The sequence below is a fragment of the Pelodiscus sinensis genome, chromosome 11 (genome assembly GCF_052426305.1).
Source record: "Pelodiscus sinensis isolate ZL-2025 chromosome 11, ASM5242630v1, whole genome shotgun sequence".
NCBI lineage: Eukaryota > Metazoa > Chordata > Testudines > Trionychidae > Pelodiscus > Pelodiscus sinensis.
In genome coordinates, this window is record NC_143062.1 from 3,343,643 (window position 1) to 3,362,425 (window position 18,783).

Sequence of the window (18,783 nt, forward strand, 5' to 3'; positions counted from 1 at the left end):
AAAGCCATTTGATTCTAATTAGTAGACAGCATTAGTGTGACAGAAAAGCAATTTAAAAGTAGATGGGCTGTATCTACAACTGTAAATGTTTTTAATTCTGTTGCCTTCAGCATAAGTGATGCCAGTTCTATGCTAGCTATGAATCCAGCCAATATTTTTAAAAATCTTCCCCAGTTCTCTCCTCCTTACACCTGTGCAGCCCTAATGAAGTCCATGCAGCCAAGTTTTCCAGTTGCTTCAGTTACGACCATCTCTTCCTGGTGATGGATGAAGATTACACATCCATGCTTATTTTTAAATGTATCATCTGCCTTCAGTACCACTGTTAATGAGATTGTGATGACATATCTGTGATTGGATAGAAGAGTTCTGCTCCTTTGTTTCTCAGAGATCCCTGAGGGCAGCATGTAATTTCTGCTTTCCCATGTGGGTATTACCTTCTTCTCTCCTGTTTAATATATATGAGTCCTTCACAGGGTTATTGAGCAACTCTGGGATCTGTACCATCTGTAGAGTAACATCCTGTTCTCTCTAATCTGGACTGGCTGGTTATTTAGATTAAGCATGGACAATAAGTCATTGGCTGAGACTCAACCCTGACAAGACTGAGGTGATTTTGGTAGACTGAGAGACGCAATTAAAAGAAATGACAGGAGATTATATCTGCCCTTAACTAAGGAAGCGTGGCTACTGCCTAGTATTCAAGTTTATAATTTAGGGATCATGCTAGTGTCTTAATAGCTTCTGCCTTTAACATACCTTGGTTTAAAACTACTGCATTGCATTCTCCTTGAAATTAGACCACATGCATTATATAAGGGGGTATACACTATAAGCATTTTAGGAAGCTTTTACGGATACTGCTCAAATTGGTGCAGGATGCAGCTGCTTACCGGTTAAATGGAGCTTCATCCAGAACAGGTATCACACCACCGCACATACCCACATTTGCAGAGATTCCCATTACCGTTTGGGTTTGATTTTAAATTGGTGTGGACTAAATAGTTTGGTGCCTGACTCACTGATAGACTGCCTTTATTCTCATCAGGCACTTGTGCAGTTGTGGCACTCTAATGAACAGCATCCTCATTTAAAATTGGAAATGACTGGTGGCAGAGTATTTTTGGGGAGAAGATCTTGACTCTCAAGGGAAAAATAAGGACCACTGCATTAGTTGAGGGGGTGGGTTGTGGTAGTCAAACGTGGAGGGTGATATTTTGGGGCAAGCTCATCCCTGGTTATGTATATTAAGTAATTCTTAAAATGCCTTCAGGACAGAGGTTCCTATAAATAATTGAGAAAATAAATATGGATGTACTGAGGACAGAACATAGCCCATTATGTCTTATGGAAAAGCAAAATTATAAAAACAGACACATCACTGTTAAGGACTGAAGGATTTTATGTATTGCATTTTTCTCTGTGGTTAGGTATGGATTGGAAAACACATGGATATTTCTTATTTTGTGAGTGAGAAATGAGACATGCTGGAACATTATTAATGCTAATGGAAGTTTCTCAGAGAAATTTCATGATCTGTTTCTGCATGTTTAGTATAATGAGCTAAAATGGTCCTTACTATGTCTCCACTGAAGTTGCATGGAGTTATAATAGGCAAGAATTTGGCTATTATGTTTGTAAATAGGAGCCTTATATTGTAGTAATGTTGTAAAATGTTCTTATTATGGCCCGACTCTGTGACTGTCAATAGTACTTGAAAGCATTACCGGTACTCATATAAGGATGATTTTGTCTCAGACCACAATACTGGGAGTCAGCAGAGCTACACCACTAAGTGGCATTAAGTGTGTGTGAGAGAGACAGAGACAGAGAGACCAGCATGTGCATGATTTTTCTGATACTGAAAATTTTGCCATTGAGTTAGAAAATCAAGCCTTCTAATCTTTACCTGTACCATGGGAATAGTAATACCTGGCCCATTTTGAGGCTGAATTCTTTAATGTGGGCACATGCTTAGAGATCACCAGCAAGATGCTGTTGAAGTTGAAATTGTTATCTCTAGCTGTGAGTTGCACAGTGCAGTAAAATAATCTGAGATTTTTTATCTGTTTAATAAGTCGCTCAATGGAATATCACAATATCAAAGCTCACTGTGAGTTCCATTTCTTCCACAGTACATTATATCCTGACTATTTGATAGGAATTCCTATCTGCACTGAAGAGATTGTGTGACAACAGTTATTCATTGAGCAATATCCTGTGCAGTGTTCTAAACATTTAATATCTAAGGCTACTGTTTCTTTCCTTTGCATTAAACCGATGGTATACAGTTCTACCTCAAGATATAAGGGCTGTGTCTAGACTGCATCCCTTTTTCGTAAAAGGGATGCAAATTAGACATATCGCAATTGCAAATGAAGCGGGGATTTAAATCTCCCCCGCTTCATTAGCATAAAAATGGCTGCCGCTTTTTTTCGGCTCGCAGCCAGTCTAGACGTGGATCTTTCAGAAAATAAAGCATTTTCCAAAAGATCCCTTAAGGCTTTATTTTCCAAAAGATCCACGTCTAGACTGGCGCTTTTTTCCGGCAAAGCTCCGAGCTGGAAAAAAGCGGCAGCCATTTTTATACTAATGAAGCGGGGGAGATTTAAATCCCCGCTTCATTTGCAATAGCGATATGTCTAATTTGTATCCCTTTTACGAAAAAGGGATGCAGTCTAGACACAGCCAAGGAGTATTGCATATCAAAGATTTTGTGGAGGCTGTCAGCTCTTTTCTCCAAGCTATTACTATTTTGAAGACAACATAACTTTGTATCTTATTTACTGTTTCAAATATGTTTCATTTTCTACATAAGAAGTAACATCTTTAAAGATCTTTATTTTTAAGCAGGATCCAGATGTCAGTTTGTGGCAGCTAAAATGAATTAATCTTGAACCTTATTATGCATTTTAACTGCTAGCTGAAGAATGTTGGTTTTCTTTTGACACCGAAAATCTTTCTATCCTGCCATTGAGTGTCTGGTCATGATATGTAGCTTAATCAAAGGATTATGCAGCCTATCCCAACATCAAGGGCTACGTCTAGACTGGCATGATTTTCCACAAATGCTTTTAACGGAAAAGTTTTCCGTTAAAAGGATTGGCAGAAAAGAGCGTCTAGATTGGCACGGACACTTTTCCGCAAAAGCACTTTTTGCAGAAAAGCATCCGTGCCAATCTATACGCGCTTTTGTGCAAAAAAGCCCCAATCGCCATTTTCGCGATCGGGACTTTTTCGTGCAAAAAAAATCTGAGCTGTCTACATTGGCCCTTTTGCACAAAAGCTTTGTGCAAAAGGACTTTTGCCCGAACGGGAGCAGCATAGTATTTCCGCAAGAAGCGCTGATTTCAGACAGTAGGAAGTCAGTGTTCTTGCGGAAATTCAAGCAGCCAGTGTAGACAGCTGGCAAGTTTTTCCACAAAAGCAGCTGCTTTTGCGGAAAAACTTGCCAGTCTAGACACAGCCAAGGTGTATAATGCTGTAGCCATTCACTTAAAGAAATCAAAATTCTGCAGCCATCTGTTCAGAAAGAAAGGGAGTGTTTTCCTCTAGGAATCTGATGTCACTAAGTGGAGTTGATGCTGTAAAATAGGAAATCACCTGTATGACAATGTATTGCAGCTGAGTGTGGCTTGTCTCTCCATTCCAATGCATTGATTCTCATTGAGCAGCTAATGTGGACATGACAACATTTTGGAAATCCAGTGAAAACCCAAGCCTCCCCTCGTGTTCATCATAGATCACCAAAGAAATTCTCTTCACGGTACATCACATAGGGTACGTCTAAACTACATGCCTCTGTCGGCAGAGGCATGTAGATTTGTTTGTTCAGCAAAGGCAAATGAAGCCGTGATTTAAATGATCGCAGCTTCATTTACATTTACATGGCTGCCGCGCTGAGCCGACAAACAGCTGATCAGCTGTTTGTCGGCTCGCGTGCTAGTCTGGACGTTCCCCCTGTTGACATCAAAGCCCTTTGTCGGCAGCCCCAGTAAACCTCATTCCACGAGGAATAACGGGGCTGCCGACAAAGGACTTTGATGTCGACAGGGGGAATGTCCAGACTAGCGCGCGAGCCGACAAAGAAGCCTTTCTTGATCAGCACAGGTATGCCTCGTGAAACCAGGTTTACCTGTTCCGATCAAGAAAGGCTTCTTTATCGGCGCGGCGCGTCCAGACTGCCCCGATCTGCCGACAAACAGCTGATTGGCAGAGCGGGGCAGCCATTTAAATTTAAATGAAGCCGCGATTATTTTAATCGCGGCTTCATTTCCCTCTGCCGATCTGTCTAATCTACATGCCTCCGTCGACGGAGGCATGTAGTCTAGACACACCCCAAGTGAACAGGTGTTAGCAGCAGTGGGGAATTTTTAGGACATTTTACCCTTACAAACCAATCCTTTCAGCCGGATTGCTTCCCAGTCCCAGAAACAGTTCTTGACTCTTTGAAAACACTATGCCATAGAAATCTTACATAGAGAAGTGGAGTAGGGGAATGGAAACAATTTATCCCACATTAAAACCTTTCTCTTGAGTCTATATTTCTAATTATTTGGGGAGTCTGTCTTTCTCTGTGTCTCAATTTAGAAAGAAAATTCGCTATTTGTAATTAATCTGTACTCCCACAACTTGTGACTGGGTGGCAAGTCCCTTAGCTCACAACGCTCTCAATGTCATTCTACACGAGCAAGGTTCTATTGGGGCCGGAGGCTAATCAGTGTGGCTTAGTGTCTCATTACCATCTCTTCACTATGCACAACATATTGTCCCTGCACAAAGGCGCTGAGAGTCTGTTCAATATTTATTTATAGTAACAAGGGCCCAAACCCATTAATACAGATTTTAAAATAGTCAGCTGAAAGTAACATAAAGTCATGGTCACCGAGCAGGCTGACACTTCCATGTGAAGACTGTGTTAAGCAATAAACTAAATTACTAGTAAATTAAGTTCACCCCTTTCAATTGTCACACTAACAAAGAGCCACAAGGCAGACATATGTAAACCACCCTCTCAAAATTCATTACTATTCATAAATCTTGAACTGTGCCGAAAGCAAACAAATTATGGGGCGGAAGAAGCACTTAAAAGGCATTTTAAAGCCATGTGTATTACACAGTTAAAAGCTATTTGGACAACATGGTTTTCTTTTCTCTTGAAGAGCTGCATTTTGCAGACATCGTGCTTATACCCTTCCTGCTATCGCTCCCTAATAAAGCCCAAGTTACTTTTGTAAACATATTAATCTCAGCACTGAAATTGAGAAGGCGCAGCCAAGTTACAGCACTACCATCTAGGTAACTGATTTTCATTTTTCTTTCCTAAGTCTCCTTAGACCACATGCTCATTGCTTGGCTATCAAAAGTTAATTTGGAGCAATTTAGCTGTGTCAATTACTTGCATATAAGCAGGTTAAGAATAAAAAAAAACATTTTCAAATTTATGTTTGCTTATGAAGGATCAGCTACTATGGTATTTGGGATAAATATATCTGTAAAAAATTGATGTCCTTTCTGCTTCTGCCCCCTCCCCTCTGCCTCTCCGCATCAAACTGTGCATTAGAATGGATTGCAGGCAGTCCCTGGGTTACATGGATCCAACTTACATCGGATCCCTACTTACAAACGGGGTGAGGCAACCCCTCACTAGCTGTGCGCTCCCCCCCCCCAGCAGACCGCCGAGACCCGCCACGGTCCTGCCGCTCGCGTCCTCCGCAGCGAGAAAAGCTGCTCCGCATCTCCCTGGTCTGCAGGACTGAGGGAAGTGAGGTGTGGGAGAATAAAATTGAGCTCTGGAGAAATGTTTGGCTAGAGTGTCCCTTACAATATGTACCAGTTCCGACTTACATACAAATTCAACTTAAGAACAAACCTACAGTCCCTATCTTGTACGTAACCCGGGGACTGCCTGTATATGTGTGTCATGATGTCTATAGCCCAGGTAAATAGTTTATATATACTGGTGTCACCAGGGGTGATGGAACAGTTTTAAAGTGGGGGTGCTGAGAACCGTTGAACCCAACTGTATACCCTTATATAATGGAAACCACTTCAAGCCAGGTAGCGCTACAACACCTCCCACACCGTTAGTTCCAGCACCTCTTGGAAACATACTAATTTAACATAATTAGCTATGGTTACCTTCTTACTTGAAGGAGAATAACCCTAAACTTCCCTGTATCTATCGTGTAGGGAAGACTTAGATAATATTGCAAAGACTGAGGTAAAACAATTTAGTTATCTAAAACAATTGACAAGTGTTTTAAAGAATGACCATTCCAACTATAATTGATGGTAAAAGCGTGACCAAACATGAGAGAAGCCAGCAAATACATAATCAGCAATGCCTTCTGGGAAAAAAATTCTCCCCTCTCATCTGTCCAGGCAAAGCAGAGTATAAGAGTTAAGTTTAATGAGGCTCTCATAGAAGAATTTAGCCTGTCTCCTTATTGTATGCAGACATCTGTTCTCTTGTGCATGGTTGGGTATTTTGGGGATGAAAGGAACTACTCCCCTATCAGTGCATCTGTAAACCACACAGGTTCAATTCTGCTCTTCTAGTAAAAAGATCAATTAACGACATCGTGCTCCATTCTGTAGCTCCTTTCGGCACAGAATTCTCTTTGAAGTCAATGGGGTTTCCACATGGAGTAGCCATAGAACTGTGACAATGAATGATAATGGGGGAGACTTAATGTCAGCATTAATTTCTCAGGTTGAAGGAAGGAAATTAAGGTCAGGAACAAGTAGCACATCCAAGTATATGATTTGACAGGTTAATTCAGATTATTTTATGATGGGAAGAAGTCGAGAAATCGAAAGGGAGCATACAGTATGATTGTCTGTGGTTTATTTGTATATTTTTTAAAGTTGACAAAGGTTTTGCCCCATTCCAGCATATACATCTATACATATCGATGTCTTCTCTTCCAGTATTCTTAGACTGATTTCAAAGATGCCTAGATGCTAGGCTGAATAACACAGGGCAGTGTTCTGAAATGCTTAGTGAAGCAAAATATATTGACAGCTTTAGTATATAAAACAATAATTGGAGCTGTAACAATAACTGTATACCGAAGCTTCCTCCTTCTTCACCTATAATGCCAATGGGAATAGAGCTAGTTAGAATGTTTTCATCAAAAAGTACTTTCAGGGAAAATTGGCTTTTCATTGCAATTAAATATATTCACAATTATATTTTGATAATATATTCCACATATTCATCTATTTATTGATATATTTACTTGAGAAAAGCTGGGGAAATGTTTTGGTTAAAATATTTTATTTCTGGTTTTTTTTTAATAGAATTTTATAAAATCAGTTTTTGAAACCGCTTTGGTTTTCAGAATCCTAATATTTTGTGTTGGTTTCCATGTCAGTTTTTAGCCTAAATATTGATGCATTTCCATAAGAGATTTTGACCAAAAGAAAAAAGGCCACAATAGGGTATTTTTTCATCCAGTTTTAGTCAGAAGAGTTAAGTTTGTGTTAATATAGGTTTGTATGAATTGCAAGCGAGTTTTGGCCATATATTTCAATGATTTTAAAACATTGAGACCTGATCATAAATATGCCTAGTAAAACACAAATGCAGAACCATGTTTAATGCAGTGTTGCTGTAATCTTGTTGGTCCCAAGATATTAGAAAGACAAGGCAAGTGAGGTAATATCTTTCATTGGACAAACTTCTGTCAGTGAGAGACACAAGCTTTTGAACTCACACAGAACCGTTCCAGTAAAAGATATTATCTCACTTACCTTGTGTCTCTAACCATGTTTAAAACACTTCTTCAGTATATGCCACTGTAAACATGAGAATCAATCAATTTATTTGTCCTAAATACATGGATAATTTTTAAAAGCACATGATTATTGATATTATAAAAATATGAATTAAAAATTAGTAATAATACTAGCAAGAAAAACCTAACACTTTTAAACTTTTGATGATGTTTATGTTTTAATACTTTGTCAAATCATAGTTTTAATATTTTGTAACTTTATTCTTTTGCTACTATCTCAGGACTTCGTTGGAAACAAGAAGCAGTATCTCCACTGATCCACTAAGGTACTGTATAATAATATATACATTAGAGAACACAAATAGCCATTTCAACGTCTATTCTATTAAACAACATCAAGCACATAGCATATAATTTTAATTTATAATGCAAAGATGGGAAAGGCATTAACTAATGATTTGATTGTTTACCAAACCTCACATATAGTATCAGACAAAATAAAGGACAGTTTTCCACTCCCTGCAAACATGAGTTACTTGAAAGCTTCTAACATTAAACACCTTACATTCTCACACTGTGGCTGTGTCTACATTAGCATCCCTTTCCGGAAAAGGGATGCTAATGAGACACATCGCAATTGCAAATCCACGGGGGATTTAAATATCCCCCGCGGTATTTGCATTTACATGGCTGCCGCTTTTTTCCGGCTTGAGGATAAGCCGGAGAAAAGCGCCAGTCTAGATGCGATTCTCCGGAAAATAAGCCCTTTTCCGGAGGATTTCTTATTCCTACTTGAATGTAGGAATATTTAAATCCCCCGCGGATTTGCAATTGCGATGTGTCTCATTAGCATCCCTTTTCCGGAAAGGGATGCCAATGTAGACACTGTGTGTGTGTGTGTGTGTGTGTGTGTGTGTGTGTGTGTGTGTGTGTGTGTGTGTGTGTGTGTGTGTGCGCGCGCGCGCGCACATGGCTGTGTGCACACATGTGGAAAAAAACCATTTATTCCTGTAAAACCCCAACCTATGCTGAAGGGAGGGGATTGGCCTTTTATGCTGGTTATGTACCACTGTTTAATGAGTGTTGCTGATGGTTGCATCTGGATTCCTGTGGCTTTCCCATTGTTCACTATTCCACAAAGAGCACGTGTGTAAACATCAGTAGGTGCTTTCATGTGAATCTTTTTAGTACCTTCCATTTTACTTTGATCATTGCATTTAATCTGGAAAAATGTTGGCTCCATTAACATTAGATATTAAAGGGGCACTGTGCTCCCTTGTCATACATTGAACATTAAAGAACGCATCAAAGCTGCACATTTCCTTGGGTTAATCTGTAGCAGAATCACTTTCTCTTAAAAGAAAAAGCTGGTGATTGTTGTTTTCAAGAAAGCCTGCCTTTCAGATGGGTCTGTGTTGAGAAGACATGTGTTTTGCAGCTGGTGCGGTGACTAACCTTATTTGAACCAGAAAGTCATTGAAAGCTGCCCTTTCCGTTTGAAATAACTAACGGGCCCCAGGGCTATTTAATCACCTCTTGTTTTCAAAGCACGTGAATTACTGTAAGTAAAGTGAATGAGTAAAGGTTCCAAAAAATACAGTAAAGTCCCTCTAAAACATCCCAATCACTTTCCTCTTCAGTGGCACAACAGCACTGGCTGATCCTAACTGCAGTGCTGTTCAAATAATCCTGAACTGGCTTGGACACAGTTTCCCAGTCCATCTTATCACTCGGCTACAGTTTCTGGTTTTGCCTTTTCCCTACTGCTCTGCAACTTCATTTTAGCACAGGCATCATGTGGCTGGCGTGTGATGGGGCATTCACTGGGAGGAGGTTACCAGCAACAGACATTGTTCCGGATAAAATAAATCTTTGTGCGAGAAGCAGGTTCAATGTAATACTTTGTGTCTTCTGGGGTTACTTCCCCAGGGCAGATGACAATGAGGAGGATTTAGGGAGTTGTAAATGGAGGAAGAAAGGGAGGAAAAAATCTTAACAGCTGAGAAAAGAATTCCCCATTATTATGGGGTGCAATCACAGAAGACCTGTTGTGGGGGCTTCCTGTGGTGCTGTCAAGGCCTCTGCCACTCACCTTCTCCTTCTCTGGGGCTTCTCACTGCTCTGTCCTGCTGGGCCAGCTCCCTGGTCTCCCCCAGCAAAGGACCAGAGCTGAGATCACTGCCCCCCCAAGGAGCAATGCAGACACTGAACGTCTTCAGGTCCAAGGAAAATGCAGTTTAGGGCCCAGTTTTCTGGGATACCAATCCCCAAATGGGATCAGAACCCCAAATGAATTATTTAGGTAGCCCCCTTTTAATAATGAAAGGGGGAATGTATACACTGGTTGCTCACCCATGTAACAATTATTTGCACTGGCCTTGATAGTAAATAAAAATTGATTTTAGGATTTAAGTGGTAATAAGTGAGAACAGGCAGTGCAAAGTAGATTACAAACTTAAAATAACAGAAAATGCCTAGCTAATTCTACCACTGAAACCTCAGTACAAACTTATTACAAGCTCTCCCTAAAACTGTTTGTTTTCCAGCTAAACCTTCCAACCACGGACATTCCTTTCCCCCAGGGATCTTCAGTTCATTCCCTTGGGTGTGCCATACCAGCCAGACAAAGACAAAGACCTGCTAGTTTCCCATTGTTTAAAAGATTCACACTTTTGCATGGGAACTTACCTGGCCAGTCCCTACCAGTTAGGGAGGTCATGTGACTTTCTAAGACTAAGCACTGCTAAGACTTAAGGACAAACGGTTATTTATATATGATTGCCCAGACACTAAAGCATCTCAGCATTGGAAACACCCTTGCTGACTTTCCTTTGCACATTTAAAACCATAAAGCATTCTATACTCTACGGCTACATCTAGACTGGCAAGATTTAGCGCAAATACTCTAAATGCAAGAGTTTTTGCTTTAGAGTATTTGAGTAAGAGAGCGTCTATATTGGCATGTGCCTTTGCGCAAAAGATTTGCTTTTGCGCAAAAGCATCTGTGCCAGTGTAGACGCTGTCTTGCGCAAAAAAGCTCCGATGGACATTTTAGCCATCGGGCTTTCTTGCACAAGAAATTGATGTTACCTGTCTACACTGGCCTCTTGCGCAAGAACACTTGTGCAAGAGGACTTATCCCTGATCGGGAGCATCAGAGTATTTGCGCAATAAGCACTGATTTCATACAGTAGAATGTCAGTGTTCTTGCGCAAATACTCGCAGCCAATGTAGATGTAGCCTACGGGTGTGTCTAGACTACAGAGTTTTGTCGACAAAAGTGGACTATACCTGCGTCTACACTACCGCTGAGTTCTGTCGACATAACGTTGACAGAACTCAGCAGTTTTGTCGACGCTGGTAAACCAGAGTTCTGTTGACAGAAGGTGTTATTGCCTGTAGGGTTGTGTCTAGACTACAGGGTTTTGTCGACAAAGCGGCTTGCTTTGTGGACAGAACTGAATTTAGTCTAGACGCTCTTTGTCGACAGAAGCTTTGTCGACTCTATCTGTCGACAAAACTTCTGTCGACAAAACCCTGTAGTCTAGACGTACCCTCGATGTCTAATTTTACACACAAGAATAATACATACACCAAAATAAGATAAACAGATCCAGCAGATTATGACATGAAGACTGTTACATGAGGCAATTAGTCCCAAGCATCTTTGAGTTATGCATATTTGTGTTCATAAATCCATTTCATAAAGCATGGAGTGGGAGGGTCTGTCAAACCCATTCCTCTTAATAAAAATAACGCTCTTAATAAAATGTCTGTCCTCTAGATAATACAGTTTTGGGTTCACTTGGAAATGCACAGGGGAGACAGATACATTTATGTCTTTGTATAATTGGTTTAATAAAAGTGTTTCCCCAAATTCTTTTTAAAAATTAGACCTGGTGATTACTATTCAGTATGTCCATTATCTTTATCTCATGCAAGCATGAAAAATGGTAAATCCATAATACATGAACCAAATAATATACAATGCTAACATACTATTCTTATTACATTGTCTTTTGTGACTTATACCTTCAATTCCCAGTGTTATTTAGCTGAACCTGCCAATAGAGAACATAAGAACTGTCACAATGGGTCAGACTAAAGGTCCATCTAGTCCAGTATCCTGTCTTCCAACAGTGGCCAATGCCAGATGCCCCAGAGGGAGTGAACAGAACAGGTAATCATGATCCCTTCCCTGTCACTCATTTTCTCATTCTGACAAACAGGCTAGGGACATCACTCCTGTCCATCTGGCTAATAACCATTGATGGACCTATCCCCCATGAATTTATCTAGTTATTTTTTGAACCCTGTTAAAGTCCTGATCTTCACAACATCCTCTAGCAAGGAGTTCCACAGGTTGACTGTGTGTTGTGTGAAGAAATACTTCCTTTTCTTTGTTTTAAACCTGCTACATATTAATTTTATTTGGTGACCCCTAGTTTGTGTTATGGAACCAAGTAAATAAACATTTCTTTGTTCACTTTCTCCACACCAATCATGATTTTGTAGACCTCTATCATACCCACCCTTAGTCTCTTCTTTTCTAAGATGAAAAGTCTCAGTCTTTTAATCTCTCCTTACACGGCAGCAGTTCCAAACACTTAATCATATTTGTTGCCCTTTTCTGAACATTTTCCAATGTCAAGATATCTTTTTTGAGATGAGTTGACCACATCTACATGTAGTTTTTAAGATGTGGGTGTACCATGGATTTATACAGAGGCAATACAATATTCTCTGTCTTATTCGTTATCCCTTTTTAATGATTCGTAACATTCTGTTTGCTTTTTTGACTACTGCTGCACACTGAGTGGATGTTTTCTGAGAACTATCCACAATGACTCCAAGATCTCTCTTTGGAGTGGTAATAGTTAATGTAGTCCCATAATTTTGTACATATAGGTGGGATTATGTTTTCCAATATGCATTCCTTTGCATTTATCAAATTAAAATTCATTTGCTATTTTGTGGCCTAGTCACTGAATTTTGTAAGAATCTTTTGAATCTCTTCACAGTCTGGTTGGACTACCTATCTTGAGCAAGTATCAGAGGGGTAGCCATGTTAGTCTGAATCTGCAAAAGTGGCGAGGAGTCCTGTGGCACCTAGGAGTGGCATCTAGGAGTTATAGACTAACTGAAGTGTTGGAGCATAAGCTTTCGTGGGCAAATACCCACTTCGTCAGATGCATGAAGTGGAAATTTCCAGAGGCAGGTATAAATATTGTCATCTCCAGCCTGATTCTGGCCTGCATGTTTATACCTGCCTCTGGAAATTTCCACTACATGCATCTGACAAAGTGGGCCTTTGCCCACGAAAGCTTATGCTCCAATACTTCAGTTAGTCTATTAGGTGCCACAGGACTCTTCACCGCTTCTATCTTGAGCAGTTTAGTTTCATCTGCAAATTTTGCCACCTCCCTGTTTACCTCATTCTCCAGATTATTTATGAATATGTTCAATATAATTGGTCCCAGTACGGACCCTTGCAGGACACCAATAGTTACCTCTCTCTATTCAGAGAACTGACCATTTATTCCTACACTTTGTTTCCTGTCTTTTAACAAGTTATCAGTCCATGGAAGGATGTTCCCTTTCATCCCATGACAGCTTTTACTTCACTTAAGAGCCTTTGGTGGGGGCCTTGTCAAAGGCTTTCTGGAAACCTCAGTACACTATATCCACTGGATCCCCCTTGTGCCCATACTTGTTTACCCCCTCAAAGAATTCAAGATGATTCAGGCATGATGTCTCTGTACAAAAATCATGTTAACTTTCCCCCCAACAAATTATGTTAATCTGTGTGTCTGACAATTTTGTTCTTTACTATAGTTTCAGCCAATTTGCCCGGTACTGATGTTAGACTTAAGGGTCTATTATTACCAGAATCACCTCTATAGCCCTTTGTAAAAATGGGCATTGCATTAGCTATCTTCCACTTATTTGGTAGATGTTATTTGGTGTGAATTCCCTGATGTATGTCCTTCTCTCTGCAGTCAATAGTTTTATTACAGCTGGTACTATTATAGTATCTTTATTGTTGGGCACTTTAAAAAGGAAGTAGTTACTATTGGAGATCCTAGGACTTTTCCCTTTTCTGCCCATCTGTCTTTACCCATACTCTGTGTAAACTCACTCACTGGCCTATTATAGATACATTTTCATAAGAATATTTGTCATTTTGTCCCAAAAGTGTCAGTGGTTCCAGGTATGCTTTGCAAAGGATATCTATGCAGATGGAAAGTTATATAAAACCTTTCAAACTGAGCCAAAGACCAGTTCACTAAGAATTTGCAAACCTCTCTCTCCTCTGCCTTCATAGCATAATCTGGCAGCACATAAGGCATCTTTCCAAAAAATGTACCCCTTCAGTGCATGGTATAATGGATGGAAAACAAATGGGGATAATGCATTGTTTTCTTGTATGCTTTTTTCAAAGCTAAGCCAAGTGTACATAATTTTTTCTAGATGACAATTTTTTTTAAATTGCTGCTTTTGAACTACTGGTAAATACATTTTGTGCAGTTCCAGAGTTCCAACTGAACAAAGCAATCGGGAAAAGATGTGTTAGTTCTACAGCTCGTCTAGGAGTTCCTCTAAGATAGTTATTTTATATACGGGCTAATTGATATTGGAGAAATAATTTTTGCAAGTGTATATTAATAAGGTCCCTAGGCCTGGTTTGGAAATGCCAATAAAATAAACCACGAGGCTGATTCTTTATATTCTACTGCCACAAAAATGGGAAGAAGCAGAAGAGAGATCTGTGTTACTGAACATGATATAGATATCATCTCATCAGTTTGCCCCCAAAAAATCGACCATTGGTAGACCATAAAAGAAAGTACATTATTTCTTTTAACATGCTGAATTTCCCAACAGACAGATACTATAATTCCAGGGAAGCTGTGCTATCTGCATGTCCATGTGCTATGCCTTTCTGATCTCTTTGGTCCCACTGCAAAACAGATGTGCCATCTAAGATGTGACTAGCTCTGTGTGCCAGGCATAGTGTGCTTTAGAGAACATCTAATACCATTTGTAGTTTGTACGTATCTGATACATAACAGGGGGCAGGTGCTGATCTCAGTTACACAGGAATATCAGAGGTCCAGACTATTCATTTGATTAAATTTAGTCTTATACAAATTCCATGTCAAAGGGCGCCCTGTAACTACATTGGATTAACTCCTTCGACTACATTAGTAGTCGCCTAGATTTACACAACAGTACCTGAGATTAGATTTGGGTCTATAATAATTAAAATATCACTACTACTATTATCATTCTGCTCATGTTCTACATGAAGTAGTCTTCATGCAAGTTGTTAAGCTGTCTCGCAGGTAGTATTATATTTTGCATAAGTTGTTCCTTGCTACATATTGCATCAGAATTACTGACCTATGCATGCAGATATTTTGAAGTTGGGCCTTGCCATTTTTCACAAGTATCGGATGTGATATGGCTTCCTCAGAATTGGGTCTTAGCATTAGACTCTGACCCTGTTGATCAGTTGAAATTCTGAATTCCTGACTTACTCAGAAATTAAACATTCAAATCTTGAGTTTGTCTTTGACCTCAGGGTTTCCTTTTATCAGAAGCAATCTGCAGTGGTTTGTAGGTGATTGAAGAATAGGGATTATGGAGAAGGAGTGAAGATAATCTCAATGAATTTCCTACTATTTCAGCTCAGGCTGTTTTGGTGCCTCCGAGTCCCAATAATTGAAGATGAAGGATAATGTCAAATTACATTACATGTCTGTGGCATCACGTACTCCTATGTCAGAATTGTTTGAAAGTCAAAAAGTCTATTTTGGGGTATTATACCATTTCAAAAGGCAATTTTACTCTTGAAATTCTGAACAGAAAGGAGAACTTGAGGTTTCTTCGTTCATCTATATGTTTATTCTACGGCACACATAACTACAGGCAGTCCCCGGGTTACATACAAGTTAGGGACTGTAGGTTTGTTCTTAAGTTGAATTTGTATGCAAGTCGGAACTGGTACATATTGTAGGGGAAACTCTAGCCAAACATTTCTCCAGAGCTCAGTTTTATTCTCCCACACCTCACTTCCCTCACTCCTTTATTCTCAAGCTGAGGTGTCTGCTGAGAAAAGCTGCTCCGCGTCTCCCTGGTCTGCTGGGAGGGGCAGTAGCTTCACGTCTCCCTGGTCTGCTGGGGGGAAGCAGCTAGTGTGGGGTTGCCTCACCCCGTTTGTAAGTAGGGATCCGATGTAAGTCGGATCCGTGTAACCCGGGGACTGCCTGTACATCAATGGCTTTATCCTCTAGACATCCCATGTGATAGGGAAGTATTATTTATGTTCTATATTCCATTATGCCACTAGGGAAGTAAGGCTCTGACTGATTTCAGTGACTTATCCGCCAGTCACACCAGAAGTCTGGTAGCACAGAACCAACAATAGTAACCTGACCTCTATAATCCTTCTCCCGTGCCTTAAACACAAAAACATCCTCCATACGCATTTTGTTCAAGGAGCCTGGGAAATTCTTCCTACAGCTTGTCTGAGGAGACTACATGAATTCTAACACTGAGCCTCTCATTTCCTTTACACAATACATATAAATTCTGTGGGCTCTCTGAGTCTGGAGCTGTGGTGGCTTTAGGCCTATAATAAGTCGAAACAGGCCCTTTGTAAAAACATAGGACCTTGCACATCCAGCAGTCAAAATGCATCCACCCAGCCTTCCACATAGAATGCTGTTCACATTTCCCCAGCCACAGTCTCTTTCAAGGCTGACGCACACAGTCTGTGAAGCAAAGTGAATGGTACAATGGCCCATTCTTATTCCCCAGCCCAGCCACACTTTGGCTCCACTACATTAAACCAGGGCTAATGGCATTTTTAAAGCTGTTCAGGGTAGATATTGCTTCTTGGAATTGTACAGGGTTTAAGCAAATTAATCTTCTATTGCAGGCTTACAAATTGAATTTGCCCACTTGCCTGGGTGAGTAATTACTTCTGCCAGGCCAATAAAATATCATTAAGGTTTAAGACACTCAGATGGCTAAATATGCGTCAGTATTGTAACATATTTTCTTTATATAAAGTGTGGTTCCATGATTGTTTCAGGATCATTTTCAAGGCTGTCCTATCATCAGGTAGCAAGTGCAGCTAGCTATAAGTTTATGCTGTATGTATTTTGGAGTGCAGTCTCTCTCACGAACAGTATGTCTGAGAGCAGCCTCACTACTTCATGGACTGTCAAGACAGCCATCTTTAAAGGATTTTGTACTGTATGTTTTCAACTTTATCAATTCTTTTAATGGCCAGTTTAGAATAATCAGTTTAGAAGCATGCTGGTGTCAGACCTGCCTCTGCACACTGAAATCATAAATGTTGAATATGGAGCTGCTACACAGTGCTTCCTTGGGGTTACAATACTGAAGCTGCACCACATACAAAAACTGGTACATGACTGGGCCTATGCATTCTAAGACAAAGAAGGTGGCAGTAAAACCCCTCTTTCAAAAGAATGAGTTTTATATCTAGGCTGAGCGTGAGATGAAGCTTAATGTTTTTCGTTATTTGTTTTCCAGGGGAAAAAAATGAAGAGCATGTGGAGAACATAGTGGTTTTCCTTTACAAAAGTCCTAATTAGCATTTTCTGTGCATGCAGTACAGGATAATCCGTTTTAGTCGCTGTCAGAAAATTCATAGACAAGTAGCTTTTACTCACTGAAAGTTCAAGATTTAAAAATATGTAATTAAGGGGAGAAACACAGTAATTTCTTCTGAAAAGGTTATCACTGGCAGAGAAAGAAATTGCAATACAGCGTGAGCTGGGGGAAAAAAGTGTTTTCTGAAAGCTGTGTCATTTCAGGAGCAAATGTTTTGATGGTATCCTACTGGCGCAATAGTTTCAACAGTCCATTTTTCTTTGCTCCTGGTGAATATTTTTTATTTATGTTGACGAGTGAGTTAACTGCGTTTTGTGAGCTTTCCAAGCAAGAGATTAAATGGTACTGTTTTTGGAAAAAGCTAATAGTAAATTTTAATAGTTTCTGTCCAAAACGCAGAGCTATTTCTTCTAGTTTCTGTTAGCAACTTAAGGCCATATGCCCCAATCTTAACAATCCCCAATCCTTGCAGTGATTTAACTCAGCTGAAGTCAGTGAAGTAGCACCAGTGAAACTGAGGGGAGAGTTTAGTTATTACCATCAGGTGTCAAACCAAATGGTGCTGAAATCCAGTCCTTACTCAAGTAAAACTATTATGTAACATAGTGATAGAAATGTAGCCGTGTTAGTCTGATGTAGCTGAAACAAAAAACAGGACTTTAAAGTGCTACATAGTCCTGTTTTTTATTATGTAACATGGGAGCTGTTCTTGTTAATTCACATTCAAAAGCTGGAATGGAAAAATTTAATATAAGTGTTTCCCCCTAACATGTATGCGTAATTTCCTTGCTTGAAAGTATATAGATTAATAAAATCAGTGGGAGCATGGTTTGAGTATGGACCACAAGATTTGACTTTCGCATTATGTGGGATTGTTATGAGGGGTCGTCTTTTCCAAGGTAATTGGTATAAATCCAGCTGTACTTTCTCAAAGATCATTTCTACAGCGTCAATCACACTGTCAGTGGGAAACAACTAATAGGTGCTAAACACTGCAGGAAGAGAAAATGATAATAGGCCTTTAAAAGAGGTTCATCCTGTTTGTATTGTTTGGTGCAAGTTACACCAAGGCTTGTGGTCTGTTTTATTAATTTAGATAGAATAAAGGGCCCAAAGACATTAACACAACCCTATAATTATCCAGCTTTAAACTGTTATAAACAAGGTTTGGGCTTGGTATACAGAGACCTTGGGTTTGCTAGCTTCATGGCAAACATGCTAAGGAATGTTTACAAAGTTTATAAATAGATTAGCTAACAGGCATAAAACAGAAAGCGTTATAATGCTGTTCAAAACTGAAAATGAATGACCACGCAAAATGATCTTGAGCAAAACCTGTCAACGTCCCTTTTTAAGAGATGATATTCCTTAGACTGCCCTACTTAGTTGGGCA

At 39.8% G+C, this 18,783-nt stretch overlaps 1 protein-coding gene across 6 annotated transcripts in view; it reads left to right on the forward strand.

Moving 5' to 3' along the window:
- The window catches only part of IQSEC1 (IQ motif and Sec7 domain ArfGEF 1), a 616,154-nt gene that overhangs the window by 367,699 nt on the left and 229,672 nt on the right, over positions 1-18,783 (forward strand). For 5 of the 6 annotated variants that reach the window (XM_075939730.2, XM_075939719.2, XM_075939722.2 and 2 more), the window contains one exon: positions 8,024-8,068. The exons of the other annotated variant lie outside the window; for it this stretch is intronic. In XM_075939730.2, coding sequence (XP_075795845.2) covers positions 8,024-8,068 — 45 coding nt within the window. The remainder of the gene's footprint in view (positions 1-8,023; positions 8,069-18,783) is intronic. 6 annotated transcript variants of the gene reach the window in all.